At 43.5% G+C, this 25,448-nt stretch overlaps 1 protein-coding gene across 1 annotated transcript in view; it reads left to right on the plus strand.

The window, feature by feature from the left end:
• The window catches only part of fbxl17 (F-box and leucine-rich repeat protein 17), a 215,170-nt gene that overhangs the window by 180,354 nt on the left and 9,368 nt on the right, over positions 1-25,448 (plus strand). Inside the window, exon 10 of the mRNA XM_047591339.1 lies at positions 16,879-17,021. Within this exon, the coding sequence (XP_047447295.1) occupies positions 16,879-17,021 (143 nt within the window). The remainder of the gene's footprint in view (positions 1-16,878; positions 17,022-25,448) is intronic.

Raw genomic sequence — 25,448 nt, forward strand, 5'->3', positions numbered from 1 at the left:
AGATTTGAAATTCAGTCCCCTGCTCACAACTGAGCTGTGCATTTAATATTTACTGTGTGTATGAAGAAACGTCTGCATTCACATGCATTTTTAATTAGTAAGGTGTTGAGCTCAATGCCGTTCTCTAAAAATCTGTCTCACGCAGTTTCAAATGATACGCCGACGATATGAGCTAAATGGCGACACGTGCACAGACAACGTGTCGCACGTGTGTTCGATTGGGAATGGATTTTAAATGAAAACCCCTTTTGAGTCACACATGTCCTCGAGAATCTAAATAGTTTCATAAAATTACATCCCCCCCAGCCTGATTGAATAATCGGAGCTGTAAATTAGGTGCATTGTGAAAGGACAGAAAGATGGCTGTAGATTGCGCAAGAACCCAGCACATTGCAGAAACGTGTAACATATTTTCTCCCTTGCGTGTTGGTGCTGTGAGGCATGATGCTGCAAAATGAAAGCAGACGCTGGTCTTTTAAATGTCTGTAGCTGGGATTTGATGAATGATTCAACCTCACCTGAGCGGGCTGCAGTGCACCAATTCCCCAAACTGCCTACATCTGTGCAGCTCTAGATGAGCTGAAAACCTTGTTTTACCAACCCCTTACTTTAGCCAGTTAATGTGGGCCATTAGTGTACATGCAGGATAATTGCCCATTATGTTCTATTGAAAAGCAGTCCATCCAACATTACTGACTGTTCATGAATACACACTACATTAGCTAAGCCTTTTTTTTTTTTTTTTTTTCCTCGGCCTCAGGACTCGTAAGACTTCAGATTTGTTAATTGGCGGTTGGGAGGCTAAACACAATGAGGACGACCGTATTTATAAAATGCAAGAGTTCTTTCTTTGCAAATAGTGGATTTTTTACAAAATGTTGAGAGGTTAGACCTTCAAATCCAGTGGCACTTGTAATTATTTGACCAAAGGCTGTGTACTGCTGGTTGTACTACCAGTTTTATCTATATACAAATGCTTTTGAATGCAGGATAAGGATGGTTGATGAAAGCCCAAAAGACCTGCTTTTATATTTAGCTTTAGATGCTGCCATGCTGTAGCCCATAGGTTGACTAAACATTCCTGTTTTTGTATGTTGTGTGTTTTTGATGTGCTATAGTGGCATACTGTAGGTAGCAGATTTAGTCTTTATTGCTTTTTTCCCCCTGCAGACACATAACACTGTACACGAGGATGGTCTCTAAATCATTCATGTGTATGTACCCTTTCCCTCTCCTCGCTTTCTCCATAATAAATGAACGGTTTGATCAGCTGCCTGGATCAATACCTCGCACACTCTCCCAGTTTGTACCTACTTGACACCTGACCTCCAAATGTTCTCATATATCGAGCATGTAGCTCTTCATTCTTGTCTGCGGGAGTCTCTTTAAGTGTAAAGGAAGAGTGGAAACCCGCTGAGATTTTTATTTATTTTTGCTTTTAATTTCCGTCGTCTGCAGATGTTCTTTACTTATAATTAAATCATTTCATTTATCAAGCGAGAAGCAGGAAGTGCTGTCTAGTATGAAATTTTGGAGTCTGGCTGTATGTTGAGTAAACAGATTGCTTTGTCCACACTCTCACAATCTCATCTGAAGTGGCTGTAAAACACAATAATTGCAAATGCAAGTTTTCCTCCACCTGAACCTCCCTCGCTTTGTGAAAAAGGAAATAATAGCACCTTTAAACAATGAGCTGTGATTTATTTTTGCATGTCATTGTGCACGTGAGGGAAGGAAGGACAGAAATAAGAGAAGACAACGCAAAATTGAAAAGAAAACCAGAAACGACTTTGACCTTCTCTGGCACATTGTTTTTGAAGAGGATCGGTTTTTGAAACTTTTCTCATCACATTTCATCCTCAATCATGAACTAGTTTTTTTAGAGGTAATGAAACAAATGGGAAAGACGCGGATGAAGCCTTTTATATGCTGATCACCAGAACATATTTTAAAGTCATCAAAAGTACACGGTTGTACTTTAAAACTTTTTTTTGAAAACTCATTTCCATACTGTGTGCCCTCAGAGGCTATTTTTCGAACAATATAATACATACTGCATGTATGTAAAAATAGATTAGACACTTAGTTTATTTTCTCCCTGCCTGTCTTTCTCATTCCGTCTTAAAATGCATTACTTACCACAGTTTCTAAATTCTTTTTCCCCCTTTCCACCAACCTCCTTCATTTCCTCTTCCAGGAATTCTGAGAACATGCCTTACTCGGCAAAATCAGTACAGTGTCTCTGAAGTGTGGTGCAGATGACGAAAGGGCTGCCCAGTGTTGGAAAGCAGGTAGAATAGCAATGAACTGTCAAGGGTCTTAGTGGAAGAGCATGCACTTTCTGTGTTTACAGTGCTGACTGGATTTTTCTGGCTAACGGGCAGAGAGAATCAGTGTGAAATGCAAGCCATTGCTAATTGAACGCAGGACTGGACTCGCTAACGTGAAGGATTGTTTCACACCACGACTGTAAATCTGTCTCCACTGCTCTTGAGGTGCAAATGGAACTCGACTCGTCAGTTCTCAACCGTCTTTCCTCTCAACCGCATCGTTTTGTTGTGCTTCTTTTCCACTATTTTGTAGTTAATATAGAGGAAAGTGGGGAGAAAAACTCCAGATGTTCTTTACTGATGTAAGATAGGTAGGTAGGTCGATACGTACTATTTTTTAAGGTCGACATCAACTAGTTGATGAGTAGAAAGTACTGCTTTACAGCAATGGAATTTATATTCTCACTCTGAATGCATATTGTAGCGTCTCACACAAAAGAAGCTATGGACGCTTTTCTACAAAGTAACAAAAGCTTGAACACGGGCTACTGTCAGCCGACACCTTAAACACCGTCAGTCTGACGCTTCTAATATGCAACTCTCGCTCCGCAAACAGCTCTGCCATAAACATCAGTCTCTCGCATGGTGCATTCAGTGACATCAAGGACAAAAAAAACATTCTCTACAACCACAGTAACAATGTCAAATAATAGATCACAAAAGAATAATGAGACTCCTGGCTTAAAAGGCACACTTATGACATTATATACAGCGGTATACCTCCAAAGCTTTCCTCCGAAGCCTTTTCTGTGTTTAGCAGCTAAAGTTCTAATAACTTTTGACAATGAAATTCACCAGCAAATTGTTTGTGTGCAGCCTCCTTCTCTCTGTTACCACAGGGGGTTTGGTCAAGTTGTTAATTGACTGCTGTTGAGGAGATTTGGACCACTGCTGTGCTAGCGTTACCACATGCCTTTTGAGTTGATATATTCTGCATGTCAGGGTAGAATGGGCTTCATCTCAAGTGAAGTATGTCCACACACTTGATGAATCTCTGCTAATTTGCAATGGCCCACTGAGCAAGACTTCTCGCTTAAAGCGTCATGGCACAGCAGTAAATTTGATTGGTCGACTAGTTGGTACAACCCCTAATACGTAGATAGATAGACAGATGGCTCTGGAGGGTTCCTGCTCTGGTTTCTGTAAAGACTCTTAAGACAAGATACTCTTGGGACTCTTGTCAGTGCTGCTATATGAATTGGAGATTCAATTGAATTGAGCTGAAAGAAAAACAGCCTGGTTATGATGTCACAGAGAGGAGTTGAAGGGCTGCATAGTCTGAGGAACAAATGACTTCCTCAACCTGTCCAAGGAGCAGGACAGAGATGTCAGTCATTGAATTTGCTCCTCTGCCTCTTTAAGGTGCTACGAAGGGGGTGATGGACATTGTTAATTTATTAGTATTAAGTATGTTCTTAAGGGAATTTTCCTGAGGTGCACCGACCGGCAAATAATTTAATTTAGTAATGTAGCATGTACGACGTGGTAACAGACAGAACCCTGACCAATTAAGACTTTGTGTTTGCTGTTTTGGGATATCTGTGGATGATTTCCACCACATTTTGTAAAGAGGATAATGTGCTAACTTAGGCTAAGGGTTAGCTTAACACAGACTTGAAAAGCAGCACTAAACAATTGAACACCACCATGGAAAGGTGGGGTAAAAGAACCATCTAGCACTAGAGGGCACTCTCAGTCTCCCTACCCCTCCAAAGTGCTCTCTGTTGCACACACACAGACACACACTCGTGCTCACAGAGAACATGCTGAACATTCAAATATGAAAGTCAGAATGAGATGTTCTCACAGCTACTAGGAGACAATCAATTTGAATTGTATTAATCAGTGCTTGCACTCAGGCCCTCTCTAGTTCACTATTCAATTACAACTGTTACATCTCATCCCATTCTCTCTCTCTGTCCTCCCTCTCTCTGCTCTACTCTCTCTCTTCCTGTACGGGCCTATATCTGTGTGTCCTACTGTAGCCACTATCCATATTAATATTTCCCTATTGTTTTTTTCCCCCTGTAGCAGCATAGATGATAGATTTTAACCTAATGAAAAGCACTTCTTCTGAGATTGAAAAGCTCCTTAAACACATCACAGCAAACCTTCTGTCTTTTCCTCCTTCCCCTCCTCCTCCTCCTCCCCCTCCTCCCGTTGTTCTCTCTCACCCTCATTTCCTCCACTTTCTACCTTCCTTTATTTCCTATCATGTCTCCCCCTCTTCCTATCCCTGTCCTTACTCATTTTTCCTTCTCGACAGTTATCTGTCATTTGCTGCAGCCCTAGCCCAAACACTTGTTTCTGCAGTCCTTTCTTATACCCCCCTCCACCCCCCTCCCTCCCTCTCCCTCTCTCTTTCTCTCTATGCTAAATGGACTGCATTACTGTAATGAGCTGGTAATTTATGGAGGAGGAGTGCAAGACTTGTATCATCTGCCCATTGAGTGTTTGGCCTCTTCGAGATCACCCACTCCCTCTGGAAACACACGCACACGCTGTCGGAGTCAAGTCCAAACACACAAAGACAAAACATAAGTAGGGACATAATGCAAACACACACACACATATTGACGCACTCAAAATGAACACCTTGCCTCTCCGAGCCAGGAAAAGCAGCACAGCAGCTGTGAATTCTCTGTTGGTGCACACACTGAATCCGTGTAGTCTCCGTCGTAATATGCACCGACAGACGCATGCATCCCACCACGCAGTCGTAATCTATGATATTTAAAAGGTGAGAAGAGTGTGGCCGTTCGTGGTGTTAATTAACAGCCTGAAGCATATCTGCGTTCTAAGGCACGATGCGGAAATGCGATAAAAGGAAATCACAGCGTTTTCACCTGATTTCAAGTGTCAGTGTTGAGCATTTCAGTCCTGGTTGGATTGGAGGTACCTGTAGTTACTAGTGGCAACGGCAAATGCAGTTAAATACTATTGAAATATTCCTTCAGTCTGTGAGAAACAGACGCTATGCTGCACACAGCATGAGCTGATGCTGAAAACGCTTCCAATAAATCGCGTTTTGCCAGGTAGATGTTTGGGAAGACCCACTGGCTGACGTCCAACAGTGATTTAGCATACAGGATATAGCAGTGACAGTGATTTAAGACAGTATTCCCCCCTCCTGGAATGGCAGTGGGAACAACTAGTTCATAATAATGCAGATATATACAGTAAATATTGCAATACTTTCATCAGTGGCCCATTGGCTGAGTCACCATAGTGTCATCTCTCTTACCTCAGTCACAGTCGTTGTCTTAACAGACTTTTATTAAATGGAAACCCACTTTAAAGTAGAGCCTGTTAACTTAGAGGAAAATGGTGAAACCCGAAACTGCGTTGTTTGCTTTTTGCTGCCACTGAGCTTTTTTTTTTTTTTTTTTATTATTATTTCAGGGGGAGCTTTTTTTTATATAAATGCTCCCCTTTGGTTCCCAGGCACAGCAGGTTACATCCGTCACTACACAGGATAATTGTCATTGTGGGATGTCTCTCTATTGTGGACGTGTAACTCAATAGCTTGCAGTTGAAAGTCGCACAGAGGCGAACATCCAAAGAAAAAGAGACCTGTTTATACGGCGGGGAGGGCGGAGGGCGGAGGGGGGTAGCGCTGTGGAATAGGTGGAAGGACAAAAATGAAATGTCCAGGGAGGAACGTTGGATAAAGGAATGATTAAAAGACGCACACAGTGGGGGAGCTGCCGTCAGGTGACGTATTCTGTCTCTGCTCGTAACCTGAGTGGAAGATTAAAGGCAACGTAAAGGTTCCACTTCACATATCTCTGACATAAAAAAAATAATGTACATGTTTGAATTGTACTCCATACCCACGCACACGGATGGCCTCCCACGGGGATGTTAATCACCATGGCGACAGGCGCTGACCCCAGTCGTAAAGAGGTTAAAGGTCAACGCCGCTACTCAGATGATGACAGTGACCCTGAACACCGGAACATCCTTTAGAGAGGAGGAGGTGGAGGAGGAGAGACCGAGACGGGATGAGGACAAAAGCAAACATAAGAGAGAGGGAAAAAAGCGGGAAGAGTTGGGAATGGGAGGGGGTGACGGGATAAGGGGAAGACTATGAGGATGGGAACGAAGCGGAGATGAGATGATAAGCCAAGCAAGAGAAGATGACAGGGTAGACGAGAGGGTCAGCAGTGAAGCGGTTTGTAGAATGTGGCCTCTGTGATCTACTGACAAAACGAAGCACACAATACACCGGCCCACATGCTGGTAGAAAAGCAATAAATTTAAGTGCCTGATTGTTTGCTTCCCTAGACTTTTAGATAATGTATGACAGGCAAAAAGGTATTTTTCCTTGCTGATTAAATTTAAAAAGTTTCCCTCAATAAAATTCCCAGCTTATTACATTTATCCTGAACTACAGCCCCTCAGTGGTACTCGTCGGGTTCGTGAAATATTGAGGCATACTTTAAAGTCAGTAATCTTCAGATATAGATTAAACATTTGTGATGACACAAACTTACCTGTACTCCGCATATAATGAGGTGAAAGTGTTATTTTCCCCGCGCACTTCTTATTATTTCCCTCGTTACATTCGGACAAATTATCCTTTTAAGACAACTTCACATTTGCTCCATTGTGTGGCTCTCGCTCTGGCTCCGACTATGAAGTTACCTCCTGGAGAAAAGTGCTTTGTGTTTTTATGAGACATTCTGACTACGGCGCGCTTTGAAAACAGGGTTCTTAAACTGTCATTTTACATTTAAGAGCACTTATCAATTTCATGGATGCCGTCAAGGCAGCAGTCTCACGTAAGACATAACTTATTCTGCGTGCGTCTGAAATGAGCCTTGGGAAAGGTTAGCCATAAACTGAAAAAGATGTTTGATCTATAGCCAGGTATTGATCAAAAACACTGTCTGAGCTCATGAAAATGAGCGTGAGTGTGTGTGTGTGTGTGTGTGTCTGCGTGCATGTGCGTTGGTACACTTTGGTTCGGTTGTGCGCAGGCTATACAGTAATGGCACTTGACGTGTGATTTGAATTATGGCCAGGTATCGATCAGAAAACATCACAGCTGCTTTAAACTTTGCTAAAGAGCTTTTGGTGAGACCTGACTAAGTGCTGTTACAGACTCATGGGCCATTAGGAGTTTATACAGAAGAGACCGAAGCCTTGCGACAAACAGAGAACGATAAGGGAAGAAAAGAACATGCTGACTGTCGAAGGTGTTTGGTTTTCGGATGCAAGCGCCACCTTTTATTGCAGATGAAACTTTTCTCTGATCTTTTTGAGCATTGTTAATATGACTCTGTGCTTTTCTCCCTCTTCTGAACTCTACACACTTTTCTGTATTCCATATCTTGACAGTTTTAAGCCATTGTCTTTTTTTTTTTATTTGCGGTATTCATGTTTACATAGTAACAGAGTTATTTTTTCTTTTCTAAAGGTTGACTCTCCACAACGTCTTATTGAACCAACTTTTACTGCAGCCTTGAGATTTAGATTGCGAGAAAGAATTTTGCAAACTAAGATAATTTGACCTTAGTCAGACTTTGAATGTTCAATGTGGGTTAAAGTTTCAGGCAGAGAGTCGAGACAGAAACTCTAATTTTGTTTGCCGAATTTCAAGGAAGTACATGCCTTCCTTTTGTACGGGATGTTTGACTGTTTCCTTCCTTTTCCTTTTCCTTTTCCTTTTCCTTTTCCTCCCCACTTACATGTGCCAGTGGAGGTTACGTTGCATATTTCTGTCTGCAGTGTCAAGTCAGTATTTTCTGTTGCCATTCTCATCGGGTTCAGAGTTGAGGGACGAAGCAGTCGTGTTCTCGGGCCTTCCCTTGGGTTGGTCCGCCCACTATTAACGGTCTACTAACCTAATTGTTGCGCAATTAATCGGCAGTGGGTCATTTGTTTTAGGGCAGTTCCAGGAGCTAAGCATTACCCTTATTCACACACAGACACACACGCTTGTCTTGCTAACTCTTTGTGGGGTTCTGTCGGGGGTATGGGAAGAGGAAGTGTGTGTCTGGTTAATGATTCCCGCTGGGTTAAAGCGGACAGAGTGGACTGTTAAAAGCTTGAGATAAGGCATAGAAACAGACTTGGTGGCACTTGGAAAGCTGACTGTGTGTGTTAGACGGAGTCAGGGGGGAATTTTACAGCAGGGTAAAGTAAAACCAGTGTAGCTAACGCCGTCGTCCTGTTAGCTAATATTCACCGCTCTGACCGATACTGCTGTGTGGGCGAATATCACTTTAATATGGTTTAAGATGATGACTAAATTAATTTGCGGTCACACTAATGCAAACAAGCCAATCTCCCTAACAAACTCTTTTACATTCCTGACAAGTTTAAATAGCATTAAGATTGGCAGGGGAATGCCACGGCGTGTTAACCTGTACTCTGTCTAAGCGGTATGTAAGAGCAGCCAGTTTTCTTCTGGATCCTAATAAGCGTGACATAACAGAGGCTCATTTCTGGGCACTGGATCCAATAGTAGCGTGTAATTACCTTTAAGACCTGCTCCCTATGCTAAAGGATTAGCTATAATCCATAACCAAAGCCATAACTATTGCTGCGCTATGTTAATTCCAGTTAGACACATGCAACGTGCGGTTTCAGTGATGAGGACGCCCGCCTGTCTCCATCCGTCTCCTCTTTCCTCCTCTCCTCTCACACGCGTTCTCATTTGCGACGGGGGTTGTTAGGCTTGACGCCCCTCCATCCCCGATGTCAGAATCGGAGAGCGGTTTTTCCTGTTGCTCACAATCCAAAATAGAGAAAGAGACGGAGAGTAAGTGGGAGTGATGAGAAAGAAGAGAGTCTGAGCAAAGGGGGGGAGGCGAGGAGGATTAATATCCTCAAAAGAGAGGTCTATGGGAACAGAGGTGCTGTAGGTTTGAAGAAGAGTTTAATATCCTGCTTTTACTGCTGATGGCATTGAGAACCACAGTCGGTGTGTTTGTGTTTTAGAGTGTGTTTGTCTTGCCTGATTTTATCTGTGGAGGAAGGAGGCATAAACATATGAAAGGTTCGCTCAATTTACACACATAGCCACGCACACACAAACAATTTAGCCGGTGAGTAGGCTAATATTAGCATTTAATTAAATGCTAATGGACCCTTTCATAGGAATTTCTCATATGCAATCTCGTCCTTACGTGATCACATTTCTGCCGGGAGAGTTGTTGATCAGTTTGGTGCACAAACTTATGACAGGTGGCTGTAAAGCGGCCTCACGGAGACATAATGATGGAACGGTGAAAGAAAAACCTTGTCATTTCACAATAAAAGAATCTCAAAAATGCTCCCGTTGACCGTGAAATCAAACTATCCAATCATAGCAGCGACGGAAGCATTGTGTCCATACTGAAAGTGGCTCCCTCTTTGTCAGGTGGAACAATTTTGGATTCATTGACAATAAGCACGATAGAGTCAAGAACACATATTCATACCTGAAACATCACCAGAAATGACCTTGTGGTGACACCGTCATAGCAATAGAAACGCAACAAAACACCACCGAACAAATAGCTGCGTTCACTGCATCACCATAGTCTCAGAGATTACATTTTTTAAACCTTTATACATCATTTAATTGAGAATGGAAGGTATGAGCGATTGACAGTACAGATTTGAAAAACAGTCAGAGATATATTTTCACAGGTATCTCAGACGCTACAGTTAAGTACGGCTAACGTTGCTTCTCGGTAAAGCTCTTAGCGTTAGCATCTTTTATTTAGCTACATTTAAATGACCTAAAACTAACTTGAACTAACTAAAACTGAGGCTAATCCACTTTTCTAAATAGTACAAAGCTATCGGAGCTGTGTTGTATAAAGTACCGAGAGGTCATACATTAGTATAGGTATAGTATTTCCCTGCATTGAAATCAGGTCCATATAAATATCAGGATAACTGATTTCTGACCACATGTCAATGTTCCTGGACCATTTGTCATTTGGTATTTTGTTGAGTCCCGCTGTCCTTAATTTGATCTGATAATCCACATTTTCCCCAGTCACTCAGTGGGCGTGGCCCTGCAGTTAGTGGCCTTGCTCAAGGGTATGTCAGCAGTGGTACAGGGATATGGGGTAAATGCTGCTCTCACATACTCTGCCCCAGATTTGTTTCTTCAAACCTTGATTGTCCACTTTCAAGAGACTCACATATGTAATTTTTTTTTTTTAGTAAGTCTGTGGTCTTACAAGAATTAACCACAACTTCAACCAGCATTGCAATCTTAAACCGCAGCATATTCGGCCTCCTTGAGTCCTGATGAATAAATCTGACCTGTGTCGCACTGTTGTGTGAGTGTCTGTGTGTGTGTGTGTGTGTGTGTGTGTGTGTGTGTGTGTGTGTGTGTGTGTGTGTGTGTGTGTGTGTGTGTGTGTGTGTGTGTGTGTGTGTGTGTGAGAGAGAGAGAGAATTGGCAAGGAGTGCTTGTTCTCCGTGGTGAAGGAAAGCCCGTTGTAGGTCACCTCTGTGATAGCTCCATCTCTCCTTATCACCCCTTCACTCTGTCTATCTGCCCTTGCCCATCACTCTTCCTCTCTATCTGTCCCTCTCCCCCTTTCTGTCACTCACTCACCTTTCCAATCTTCCTCTCCACTTCAAACTTCACATCCCCTCCACAAGGTTATCGCTCATCAGCAACTAAAACAGTTTGTGTGTGTGTGTGTGTGTATTATTTTCAGACCACCCTAAAACATCACATTCACTTTTTTATGGCGTCGTGCTCTACCTTAAAACTTAAAACATTTCAGAGTCTGCTGATTACCCTTTCCCTCATGTCCTATCTTTATTACACAGACATATAAAAAAACAAAAAACAAACTGAAAACCACATGAGCGCACGCTGCCAAAAACCGGAATGTGTCAGCTGGTTTGCATCAGATCAGAGGCTGATTGGGAAAATGCCCTCAGCACATTGGCTTCTCCCTGCCCTCTGGCTTAATTAATTTCCCAGATCGAGCTTGTCCCACCGTAAAATGCGCTCCCTCCTTGTGTCGCTCTCAATCTGTTCCTCCTCTTCTGTGTCTCTCTATCAAGCCTGGATGATTTCAGTTCCCCTTGGCCTTTGATTGCATTTGCCCAAAATGTCAGGGTGAAGAGCGTCACCTCACAGAACCACCGGCTCTCTCGTTTTTTTTTTCATTCTTTTTCTGTCTTCGCTGCCCTCTCTTCACCTTTGTCTCATTTTGTCACAGGATCAAGTTCACGTCCGAGGTCGGCAGTCTTCTTTCCATCCAAATTAAAAGATTGCCAGCGTGCCTTGCCCAGTTTTGTACTTCTCACAACTTTAAATTTGTACGGCGTACAACGGTGAGGTTCAAGGGCTACCGTCCCTTTTTTTTTCTCAGGATGTTTGCTGAATTAGTTTTAGCACTGTGCTTGACCCCTGCCAGTTTTGCGTGGTACTTTGAAGATGAGCTCAGTGTGTTAATCAATCAGACAGTGAGGAGGCCAACCCTTGGCTAGGTCAGAGAGGCATGAAAGGAGTTAAGTGACACCCACGTGGTGCATGTTGAGGTCACCTTCCACTGTTTTTACTCCCTTGGACGACAGCTGATGCATGTATGTTTACGTCCGTGTAAACACCCGTAGTCATTTCTGCTGTACGCAAATCACTGTCTCGTTATGCACGCATGGGAAAAGTCGATGCACATGTGCGCACGCATGCAACATGTGCTCTCGCACAAGTAGAAAATTCGAGTGCTTCGTGTGGACGGAGGCAAAAAAAAAAAAAAAGGCGTACAGATTTATGGATTAAAATAGAACCCTATATGGACACGGTAGTCTGACAAGAATGTCTGCTTCTGGCTTGTTGAACAAAAGAAATCCTCTTAAATTTCGCCAGAAAGTAAAGGGAGCGTCGTCATACTATAAATATTGTATTGAAAATGTCAGCCATACCGTACATACTGTCTCACCAGTGTGTATTCAGTGTACACTCCTGTTGCATAACCCTTCAGGACGGATGTAATTTTGCATCTTGTACCACTATCTTTATGTAATCTTTCTATTTAGTATTGTTAAGAAAGAAATGGAGCGGGACTGACCTCTTTCCTGGAAAAATGCGTGCCACTGCTAAGTAAGAACATTGGCGAGTAGGAAATACAAATTGTGCCGTTAAAATAGCTTCCCTTGTAAGTGCCACAACTTGAAAGGATGGGAAGGGAAAATGTGTTTTTCTTTTCGGCGTACGGCAGCAAAGAGCAGAGGGCAGAGCTGAGGCTAAGTTTTTAAACGCGCACAAAGACCCAAGTGAACGTCTCCGGCATTAGACATGACAGTTGCGCTCTCTGGAATACATCAGCCGTAGTAAGCCTTTTTCTGTTGTCTCTGCCTCCATATTTAAACTCTTTCTTTCTGTCTCTCACACACACACACGCACACACTGCACCCATGCACACGCTACATCACAGCAAATCTTTACCGTGCACCATCACGTCGTCCGTAGCCGTTTTGTCTTCATCAGTGGCTAAAATATGGCGTATAAGGTTACCGCGCGCAGTCACGGGGATGGCTTCAGAAGCAATAGGATAGCAGTAATGGCACACCATCATTTAGGAGAATGTAATAAGTGAATATCTAATAAGCCTGTAAAAGATGCTTAACCCCTGCATCTCTGAGGTCGGGTACAGAGATAGGAGCATAAGCTGATTAGGGAAGGTTTCTTCTCACGTTGCGGTCATCGCAGGATTGACCAGTTCCTGACCTCGCTGTAGGGAGTGGGGTTACCATAGCCTAGGTCCACTCCCGTGTTTGGATAAATGCTCTATTTGTGGTGTTTGATTACCGCTTGTGCCTGATATCAGAAAGTAATAGGTTATGAATCTGTGTCTGGAGATAATGCGGGAGTTAATGGAACACCAAAGATTTAGGGTTTTACCCTGTTATTCACCTTTTGTTGACATTTGCGGTTCCTGTGAATAGAGCGTCACGCAACAGTCTTCGGGAACGTCCGAGATGGTCGTACGGAGCTGAGGCTCTCGATTTGTTTCAAAGATGCCATTCATGAGCAGACCAAACGGTCCGTGGCACTGGTCCGCGCGTTGACTGATTCACAAGAAGATATGCTGGGAGCCGAATCCAAGGAGAACGTTACATAAACAGGAGCAGTTGCTTTTACATGTGATCCCCACCTGTTTCTTGTATGTTGATGTAGTTTTATCCCCCCAGTGACAGATCTGGTAAAAGACAGGTTAAATGTGCCACGCTCAAAATGAATGATATCCTGGATTTCAGGTCGGTCTCCCGCTCCCTGTCTGCTTCTTCTCACACTAAAAGAGGAGCACATTCGCACACACACACACACACACACACACACACACACATACAGAAGGGAGGGAAAGCCAGATCCTAAAGCCATTTTCAGGCAGGGCAGCAGAGTGTGTCCTCATTACTGTCTGTGACTGTGTAGTCACCACTCAGTCACAGTTCCTGCTGCCAGAATGGGATTTTCCCCCCTCTTTTCTCCTCAGACTCGTCCACCTCTTTTTCACCTTAACTTCTCTTGCATATCGCTTCATCTATTTCTCAGACAGAAAATCATTATCACTCAGGAAAGACAATTTCCTGCTCCTATGGTCTCTTATGCTCTGCCAATCAAAAGTTTTTGAAAACCTAATATTTTAACTTTTTATTTTTTTTTTATTTTTTGTCAGTGTCAAATTTCAACTAATGTAATTGTGGGTTAATAGGAGGTATCCCAAAGTGTGACATTTTGAATGAATATCTTGTTTGATTTAAAATAGTGCGATTTAATTACATGAGGCCTCACAATTTGGGTACCTGTAGCCATCAGTATGCTGTACACAGTTAACGAATATCTATTTCTATATTCTAATTGTATACAAAAAAAAAAAAAAATGGCAAAACATTATGACCAGGGCAGGAGATGTGAGTAAGATTGAATTGTCTTTGGACCTGGCATTTGTGTGGATGTTATCTATCAGTGTACTTTCTTTAGGTGCGTTTTTAGTGTGTTTTGCCACAACAAAGACACCAAGCTTCTACAGAACTCTTTGTCTCTGACCAGGTGAACAAACCTGCCCAGCTGTATTAAAATCGTATAACTGAAAGCTCTCAAGTAGCCACAATTTCCATTTGCCACCGGGAGTAGCTAAAATTTACAGCCTCCTGATAGAGGATGAAAGGAAGAGGGAGAGAAGCAGAGCACGCGGGGATATTAGACTGTAATGGCAACCAGATGAACTTGTTGATAGAGTGTTTAACGTGTCTAAATAGCCTAGCGCTTGGCTCATTCTAACAAAGACATTATCCGACTCTCAGGTTTACCAACTCGCAGCTTCACAAAACGATATTTATCATTGTTTGCTGTCCTCCTTCTCCTTGCAGCTCTCTCAGACCGCCATATGTTTTCTCTATTAAGTCTGGGGCACGCTGACGTTTAAATTGCAATTCCGCTCGGGCTAGTGGCGTGCGCTAAAGTGAGCGCCCCGCAGTAATCAGGAAATGCTTGGACAATGTATTCTGTTTCACTTTTTATACATTCACAGCAGTAGGCACCTGTCTGCCTCTATCTTCCCTCTCTGGTTGAGGGAAGTAAAGTCGAAGGGATAGAAGCGGGGATGCCGGGTTGGCAAACGACAATGGAGAGAGTTCTGTTTGATTTGTCGGACTCTGGAGCTCTCCTCTTCTATTTGATCCCTCCCTCAGAAACCTTAGCCAGTCTCTTCGGGAAGGGGCTTTTAACGGCAGCAATGTGCGTGCTGCTACATTAAATGAAAGATCTTGGCCCGGGCTAATCAAATTCCGGCCCACGTGATTGAACATGACAAGGGGAACGAGATGACTTTTTGCTCTTTCGACGTCCTTTCAGCCTTCGTGCGCACAAAGGCACGCCCGAAACTCAAAAGCGAGTTTCAGTCGTTCGCGTACTTTACCAGGTTGCTGCTAGTCAAAAGACAGCGCGGCCACTTCATGTTCTCCTCACCCATCTGGCCTTCTGAAGGCTCTTCCCCATGGTGCTGTTTTACATGAATAATACTGTAGCTTCAAAGCCGTGTCACTGCCTGCTTAGCCATAATGTGCCGTAATGCATGGCATCCAAGGGCTTTCTGTAGCACATAAGGAACCACATGTGGTGCACTTCAAATGCCCAAAAGCTATATATTACATATGTTACATTCTATACAAAAGTTTAGTCCTAAGCTTGTGTGTGTGTAGAGAGAAGCTTCTACCTTACACAGTTCCAGCTGAAGGAAAGAGGTTTAAATATACTAAGAAAAAAAAGCGTAAGATTATTCATTTCCCTTGTCCTGCGGGATGAAGCTCACACGCCACGAGAGCGCATTCATATGCCGTACGTTCATACATGTACATACAGTCTCAGACGGCAAGTCATGCGCAATGTTCAGTAACGTGAATGATGTGCTGACTGCGTGTTATTTAATATTCTAATCCGCGGAGGCACTTTAAAGAGTGCTGGTCGTAAAAGTGAGTGGGAACGTGAAGAGGAAGAGATTCAGCATGAAAACAAGTTCGTACGGAGGAATTTTCCGCCCCCTTATTGAAGCGGAGCTGTCTCGCGTGTGTTTATAAAGAAGTTTGAAGTGAATTGGATTTCTGCGAATGAGAAAACAACATCAGGGCTAAGTAACTATTTGAAGGTGCTGTCAAAGGCTTTCTCTCTTTACCCTCCTCCTTTCATCTTTCACTCCTCCTCCCGCTACCTTCCCACTCTCATTAGCGATGGCTGCGAGAGTGGAGAACAAAGCCCAGGCCTGCCAATCGATCACCGAGCGGCGCTGCCAATCGACTGGAGCGCGGGTCTCCTCCGTCTGCCCGGCGATTGACGGGTCAGAGATTGATGAGGAAGATTGTTGTGTGTCGGGGTGCTTTTGTATGTTAATGCACAAGAGTATGCCTTTATCTCGGTTAGATTACGAAAGATTTAATCTGGCCGTGTTTGTCAGGGGGCGCTTTTCAATTTGTCAGTGCATTAAGACGGTATCAAAAGAACAACACGGGGGATACGTATGCATGAGAGCTCAAATCCCCCAGACACTGACAGATATTTGTTTTTTGTTGGATACTCTTTACCCAGGCACTTTGTTTCTGCCTTGGCAGCAGTCAACATACATATACACACACACACACACGCACACACAAGCAAAATTAAATCATGCTCTGGCATGGTGTCACACTTTACCCTGGCATGGTGTCATTGCCTTTCAGTGCTGCGACCCATGCCAGTGTTTTAATGGATGAATCCCACAACAGTGTAGCCAAGAACGGATGTATGCAAGATTTGTGTGTGTGTGTGTGTGTGTGTGTGTGTGTGTGTGTGTGTGTGTGTGTGTGTGTGTGTGTGTGTGTGTGTGTGTGTGTGTGTATTTCAAGGTGTTGTATAAACATTAGAATTATGTGTCACAGCTGGCCAGATGACTCGTCCCGGTTTCATCTCCAATTTTTTGTTCATCTCCGCGGGAGGACGTTGCCGCCACATTTGCATGAGAAAGGTTGTCAGACTAACACCTTTTCTTGTGTCTCTGCCCCCAACCCTTCCCTTCCCCACCTCCCTTTCTCTGTCTCCCGTCCGCAGCTCTGATAGCCATAGGCCAGTACAGCAGCACCATAGAGACCGTGGACGCCGGCTGGTGCAAAGACATCACAGACCAGGGAGCCACGCAGATCGCCCAGAGCAGCAAGTCCCTCCGCTACCTGGGCCTCATGAGATGTGACAAGGTAACAAGGCCCAGCCCATCGCGTCTCCTGGTGTCTCGTTTCCTGTCAGTATTGCGCTCCGCGCTGCAGCTATGTGCGGCGCCCTTAAAATATCCTTTTGAGCGCGGCTTCAGATGGGGCAAATTATGGCGGAAATGTGCAGCATTTTGAAAAAGAAAAAAAAAAAGTGTTGGTCTGAGAAAATGAGCAATTTCACAAATTCACTTCGGGACCGAAATAGACATTTGCAGTTTATGTACTTTGCAGCAAATTACCACTTTTCTGCACCACAAGCCTGTGAACGGCTGTTGCAAACATGTTGTCATCAGTAGAATTACGCAGAAATGCTACATTTTTTAATGGATTAATAACCAATATATTGATAAATGTAAAAAATACTTAATATCCTGTATGGAAGTATGGAAAAGTATGGAATTCGATTTAATAAATTTCCAGGTCTGGAAATGTGAGGAAAATGAAAACTAGTGGATGGAATAACATTCATGTTTCCAGGACTTTTACCACTGTTCAATTTTCTAAAACATAAAATTATGAATATCTCAAGGTGCATGGCAGCAGTAAACTAAAATGTTTGTGTCAGAGCACACAATAGGCTACATAGACGATCATAGATGGATGATTTGTGTGCAACTAATAATAATAAATAAATAAATAAATAACATGCACTGAATTTATCTAGGTCTGATCTTAACTTATATACATAACAGCCTATATATCCAGATTAATGAAAGCAAACGATTAATTTCATAATTTATTTACATGATACACAACTATTTACTCAAATGGAGTAAATATTCTGGAGAAAAGTCTGGAAAAAGTGTAGAAACCCTGTACATTACCATAAAGCAGCCCTGATTGGTGATGTACAGTGATGTCCATATTGGCCAATACACCCAAACACTTACTGGTACCAGTACTAATATATACTAATAAATACTTGTTGCCCAACTCTAATGCACATATAGAGAGATGTTACAGAGACACACAAATTCTCTAAGGATCTAGGTTAGGGCAGCTGGCCAATTTAAAAGCATCCGGAGGAGAGCGTGTGGAGTGGCTAAGTCACTGCCCAACACGTTCGAGTGAGCTGGTTGGGCAATAACGGGGGCAAAGTGACATAATGACCCCTCTCAGACGCACTTTGAGATGCCTCTGGATGTGAGGGACAATCTTTTCAAAGTCACCCTTAACACTCTCCTCCGGCCTCTTACCCATCCAACCGCTAACACGGCGGAGGCACATTTGGTTTTTTTTACTGCCATGGTAACAACTCCACCCACCTCTCCAATTGGTTCAGCGGAGCCTCTGCCACACAGACGCGTTCAGTGTGACCTGAGTGGGATGAGGGCAGACAAGGAGGGGAAAGTGAACAGCTGGCTTAACCTGAAACTTTAGCCTGATATTGTACGACGCGGTGTCTTGTGCCGTGGCCGAGTGCACGACTCAGGAACTTAATCCCAAACCTGGCAGGCTTGGCTATTTTATTTTACTAAAGTTTTAATGAGCTTTTTTAGTTCAAATTTTCCATTTTGGTTCTTTTTTCGTTTGATTTTGTGTGTGTTTTTTTTCCTTTTTTTCTTTTTTTTATTTAAAAAAAAAAAAAAAAGAGATGTTGGCAGGGCCAAAAAGGAGGGAGGGGATCTTTTGACTTAGCGGTCGTAGCTGTTCGCCGGGTCGGAAACTCATCATTTTTATTCCTTCATCATGAAATCAGTGATATCTGCGTGCCGTGGCCTCTAGCTTGACCCTATGGATTTCTCTGATAAAAATGAACGGCCTGAGATCGTTAAGTGCGACGAGAACCTCGATGTATCATATTTATCTATTTAGAGCGTAATAAAATTAGAATATATGGGGATGTGACAGCAACCCCATATGTAAGGTCTCAGTTATGAAGCCGTGTGCTCAGTTCCCATTATTGCAGACGTGAATGTGTATCTATCATATTTATCTTGTAGTAATAAAGAGTAACTGCATTACATAGCAGGTGATCACTTAGATTCCATTTTCATTTGGTCCACTACCGCCTCGCTGACTCACTGACCCAACAATCGATAGCTGCAGTCGCGCTAATAAAAAAATGTGTTCTGCAATGACCTACATCTTTACTGGAATAACAATTTTTCATGGTTTCCCACCGCCATATGCATCCGTGCCCTTGCCCTCAAAGTGAATACATCTCCGCACCCCTGCGTCCCTATTTATCCATCCGTCTCCCCCCTTCAGATGTGATATTCATGCTGGTGATTTTTTTGCCGGAAGGGAGGAAAAGTAAATAATTGCGCTTCCTCCGCTCCGAGGGGGAAATTTGGTGATGGCACAGCTAAATAAAGCAGTAATTTGCGCTATTAGGGTTTTAATGGAGTGTGAATCGAGCAGAGGGAAGAGTTTGACAGTTTCCAAGGTCAGGTACATCGCCAGCTCTTAATCACAGAACCAATTCGCCGCATGCTCGCCCTTTTCACCCATTTCTCTTGTCTCCTCTCTTCCTAAAATTGCGCCGAGCGTCGCAAACGAGCGCCGGCGAAGACCGGCCGAGGACCAGCCCATGGCAACTGCTCTCTCTGTGCTCATTGATGTACTTTTTTTGTTTGTTTGTTTGTTTTTTGTTTTTTTTTTTGATTATGTTAGGTGAGAACTGGGGGAGATATCGTGGATGTGCTCAGGTTTCGGGGGCAGAGAGAAGAATGGTGGTAATATTAACGTTGCTCAGAGGGAAACAAATAAAAAGAAATCTGTTGTTATTGGCGAAGTCGCTGTGAAAATGAGGGCAGGTTAAAAAAAATTTTTTAAAAAGGCATTTAAACCGTGGGGAATCGAGGTCACCTACGAGTCAGACCCCTCCCCTCATCCCTGTCCTCCCCTCAATCCCTCTGACTTCTGCTCCCCTTTCAGCATTCTTCTTAATTAGTGCCTCCGCTTTATCATCCAACATTTAATCAGAATTTATTTTATATTCAGGCGTTTACTGTAAAGCCGACACGCCTCTCCAGACCAGTTGCAGCCTTTATTGGGGTCACTTCGACTGGGTCGGTATCGACTGCCGTCTGATCTCAGCTCGGGACTTTTCTGCTGTAACCGCTGTTCTCTTTGCTCTGTTAACTCAAGAGACGTCCACGATTTTTAAGTCAAAAATCAAATTACACACCGCATTTAGCGACAAACGTATGGCTCTTCTGCAATTACTGCACCGCTTGCCGCTTTTGACCTCTGCTCGGCGTGGAATTGGTTCAGCGGCCCTTCTAATATATCCCTCTCATTCCGCGACTCTTAAATAAGTCAAATCAATATTTTCAAGTACTTTGCAAATTTGTTTCAGCGCAGGCAGGGCTTCCGCTCTCGTTTGACATTTCCGCCTCCAGCGACGTTGTATCATGCTTTATTTGTGTATCGCGGCAGTAAAATCCGAAGGCATGTCCAATCCAATCTCGGGGCAAAGTAATCTAATCTCTGCACCTAATGCGGTTCTGGCACAGAAACCGGGCGATGACTCTCGATCCCAGAAGGTTTCGAACGTAATCAGAGTCCTGTGCAAATTACTTAAGTTTAGATTTCTCTCAGCCGCGGCGTCACTTTTTTTTTTTTGTCTTCCTTGTTAATGTTGACGAATCTATTTGAATTTTTTCCCCGTGTCTCATTTGATTTACCTCTCCATTGTTTAATAGAGGACGGGGAGCACATCTGTGCGTATCCATGCATCATTTTCTGTCCTTTCTTTGAAGCACATATTTCTTCTGAGCTCATACTTGCTCAAGAGCCGCGCTGATGATTACATTCGATAATAAAACGTCCAGAACACGAGGCAATTCCAGGTAAAACCGCATTACTGAAGAATGTTTCCTCTATTAGGTTTTGAAAGTATTTTGATGCACTCGTCCTTGATGGATTTTAGTTTGTCCGGCGCTCTAAGCTAAGCCAATTAAACGTTCTTTGAGCAGCAGGATCTACACACCACACTTGAGGAAACATCTCAATATTTACGATATCTGTACCAAGGCAGTGCAGCTGAGGAGGTCACTGCCAGTCGTCACATCCTGAAAAAGATTCATTTCGGCATACCTACCGTGTATGTTTGCGTTGCAAAAATAAATAGTTATATACACTCGCGTGGAACGCTCTGCCAGCGCTGGTAGTTATTTCTTGCGCGAGCTGTGTTGACAGGTGTTGCGGACATATTGCAAATACCTAAAAGTTATTATTTCCTTTACAAGAGCTTTGCTTTGCTTTTTCTTCGGGGTGTGTATGTTTCGTGAATTCTGTACAAATGACGTTCAAGCCATCCATTTAAAAAAAAAAAAAAAAAAGGAAAACATTATAAAAAAAAAAAGGGACAAACTGACCTCCTTCTCCTGGCCTGAACGTCATTAGCCTAAGCCTGGCTTACAGATGTGGAGAAACCTCCTGCAATCTGCGTTTGGCTTTTTAAAATAAATATGGTTTCACTCTTTCTATTTCTTCCTATATCCACCTCCTAACTTTTTTCCTTCGCCCCCCCCCTACAAAGCTTCCTTCCACACTAACAGATGGAGTTGGGTTTCAGAGTGGGTCCTGTCAGTCTTGGGCAAATACAGACTTGCGATAACCTTGACACGCGGTTGCGGACAAAGCCGTCAGCTCCGTTCTTCGGCGGCGCACCCGGGCCTGTGTAAATTTGTTTGGAATTGTCAAAACGCTGGGAATTTTAATGTAACAGCCTCCCTGAATGTCACAGGACTCAGAAAGTGTAGAATTCATTTAAGAACTGTTAACAGGATCCAGCTGGCCCTGCTCATGTGGAGCAGTGTGAAGAATCGATTTCCCTCGTCACAGTTTATACAAACGTGCTTCCGTACTGTATACATCTTAAAGCCGGGCTGCCTGAATTGGGTGTCCGCTGCTATTTGGTGTTGGAGTTTTAGATTTTTTTTTAAATTCTTTTAACTTTACAGAATTTCTGTGAGCGAATTCTCTTTGAGTATTTTTTTTTTTATTTACTCTTTTGCTTTCAGTAGCTGAGCCACGCTAACAGAGAGGAATGTTTGCGTCTGTCTCGCTGATGCTTTTTCCCTCCGTCTTTCCCCACACGTCCGTCTGAAGGATTTCCTCCGTGTCTCGTACGCGGCACTGTGTGTTCTCGGCGAGGAATTCGTGTTATTTGCTGTTAACACAGCTCATAATGGAGCATTGAAATCAGAACCCTCGGGCCCGGGCGAGCGGGCGCGCTCCGCCTGCCTCCACTGATTACACCCCGCTGCCCTCAGGGCCAAATGACCTCGTTCTGACGAGGGGGAAAGAATGCGATTGATCCAGGCTTGCCCAAAAATAATCAAATCAATTCATTTGGTCCTCGTTTGGCCGCGACTGTGCCAGCCTTTTGAACTGTTCAGAATGAAGGAAAGAATTTCCTAATCTTCAGGAAAACGCATCCTCTTTTGCTGCATGTGTCACTGCTGGCGTCTAACAGTTTTTTTTTTTTAACTGTTCTCTGTGGGAGCAATACATCTTTCTACACTTCCACAAACACAATGGGACATGGGGTATTAATCCGGGCTATGATTTTGAGCCGTTAAATATAGAATCGTACCCTCAGAGGTGGTTAGGTTAGGCGGTTTTACAACTAAAACATTTTCATTCTGTTGTGGAACTGGGCCGACGCAGAGACACAAACAGGCATTAACTTTTCAAACTAAACTAACAAATTCACTGAAGTCACTTTTTCCTTTTTTTTTTTTTTTTTTATGTTTTATTTGTTTTATTTTTTTTTTTTGTCTAACCACGACTATGTTTGCAATCACGGGGCAGGGGTTCAGCGCTAAGCTTCACAGATTTGTTGAGAGACGTTCCTCGCGGTGTGTGTGTGTGAGTTACTTATTCCACTCCTTATCTTGACACTGTTTTCTTATGTCACATATATGTGTTAAGATGCTGTCTTCTAGAACGGGGCCCCCCTGGCCACACTCAACATTTATAGCCTTCGTCCTCTGTTGATGTATCACTTTGGGGATTTTGATCTGATTCAACCTCAGTGGAATGTTTTCTTGGGAAATGGTTTCACAGCTTGCTCAAATGTACCGCTTTTGCTTTCTTTCTTTCTTTCCCCTGCCCTATCCCTCTCTTTCCCTCTTCCTTTGCCCCCCCCCCCACCCACCTCCCTCACCAAAACTTCCCCGGCTGCGTTTCCACTACTTCATTAGAGTGAAAACAAATGGGCAGTTTCAGGTTGTGAAACAGAGAAGAGGGAAGCAAACTTACGCAGTCAGCATGAAGCCGGACTAGAAAGAAATAATGACACTGACTGCTACTGGCCTCTTCAGGGACAGCTGGTGGAGAAAGTAAGAGTTATCATAGTAATGATGAGATGAGGGGAGGGGTGCGGAAAGCAAAACGAGGAAGAGGCCCGGCCTCGAGGAAGAAGAAGAAGAAGAAAAAAATGATGAAAATGATTTAACGGATGACAGGGACGCGGAGAAAATAAAGGTAAAATTAGATCAAATGAAGCGATACACCGAGTTCCGGCTATTCCCTTTACAAATTGTCCCCGCGAAAAAACTGTTTTGTGTAAGCAGTTTTGAAGTGCGCCTCCATTACCTGAGCCGAGGCGTTCGGGGAACAGGTACGAGCTCTGCTGTACCCCAAGATAGAGCAACCAGACAGACCTTGTTAAAAGAACAGACATCCCAATCAATACGGTCGTTTCACTGGTGCATCCAGCTGCCAGGGACTATACACAGATAGGCACGGCACAGCAATTTGCAGACATAAACAAGGGCCTAATTGTTCAGGGCCTGGAGGTTTGGAGTGAGCAAAACAAAGATGAAGTATGGCGAGGAGTTAGGAGGCATTTTAACTCTCGTTTAGGAAATGAGAGTTTGGGAGCTGGGCAAACTTTCTTTGATGAGTGTTGTTATTGTGAACGGCAGGGATCCTTAGTTTAAAGGCTTCTAATGCGAAAGGGAATTAGGGGAAAGCTACTGCAGCGGCGCCGGCGTCAGGTGTGAGATGGGCAGGTTCTCGGGGTCCCTATTTTCCAGGCTTTGGTCGGACCTGAATGTTCAAAGTGGAGAAAGTAGTTTGAAAGAGTCATTTGCCATTTGTGATTTTCAGTGTAATCTCGGAGCCTCATCCCCGCGCAGAAGAAGCCGTATTGATTGGCGGTCTTAACTGAAGCCACCTCCCGATCATCCCTTCATCTTGTTTCTAAAGGGCAGGAGCAAGGGACAGTGAAGGAGAGAGGCTGAAATAAAGTGAGACACCGACAGAGTTCACTGAGTATCTGAAGGGAATCTCAGAATTGCCCTTCAACAAAAAAAAAAAACAAAAAAAAACCTGACCTCACCCGACTCACATACGCACCCTTATTCCTTATTTTCACGCCCCCTCCTCCATCTTTTTTTTTTTGTTTTTTTGTCTTTCCAACTTCTCCCTCCCTTTGCCTCGTTCTTCGAGTTGAGGACAGCCAAGGTTGTTTGAACTTCAGATGCTGCTCACATCTTTTGTTCATTCAATTAGTTCACTCAAGCCCCCCCCCCCCCACCCCCCCCCCTTTCTCCTCCTCCTCCAGGGCTGTTTACTCACCACTAGTGAGGTCAACATAATCTCATGGAGTCATGAGCAGACAGTAGACAACACTCAGTTGAGCCTGGATACTCACACTTGCCAATCCTCATATGTTTTTGGGCAGTAATTAATGTTTGGCTCAAAATATTTTCTCGCCCCCCCCCCCCCCCACACACACACACACCCCACCCCACCACCCCCCATCTCCCAGACACTGAGAGACAGCAGGTGGTCACATCCCATTTTTAGCCTAAGGGCTCAGTGTCTGTGTTGGTTGCTGATGAATTAGCAATGTAATGCTAATGACAATGTAGCTCCCCTCACTGCGTGCTACGTCCGTACCAATTTAACACATCAAGACCAGTTCGGGAAATTTTAGGAGGCGATCGATTGTGCCTCTGATTGATGTCCGGCTCCGTAATTGATTGGAACCCAAGCAGCAAATGAGAGGGTTGAACAAGTGTAGTCAGAAATAAGCTCCCTAAGAACTATTTCGCCCGAGAAGTAAAACACAATCTTTTAATACTTTCGTTGAGCTTTTAAATACTTGAGACCTTTAATTTTATTCACCAGAATAAACTCATAATTCATGGAAATCGGTACAAAGTGGAGATGGGTCGGGATCACAGCAGAGTGCTCCGCTCTGATTTGTTTGTGGCCTGATCCACAGATTTCATCTGCGACCTCCTCGCTCTGAAGAGTCGCTATAAATGTTGTATCACGGTGCTCTTTGAAAGGACAGGGCCAAGCTGTCCTCGTTATTTATTTATTTATTTATTTATTTTGAAGAATAAGTGAGTCATGCGAGGTAAAAAAAAAAAAAAAAAAAGTAAAATAAAATAAATAAATATAAAGATAAGAAATTGAACACAGTACCTCTGTTGTGATTAT

Source organism: Mugil cephalus, chromosome 8, assembly GCF_022458985.1.
Source record: "Mugil cephalus isolate CIBA_MC_2020 chromosome 8, CIBA_Mcephalus_1.1, whole genome shotgun sequence".
Classification (NCBI taxonomy): domain Eukaryota; kingdom Metazoa; phylum Chordata; class Actinopteri; order Mugiliformes; family Mugilidae; genus Mugil; species Mugil cephalus.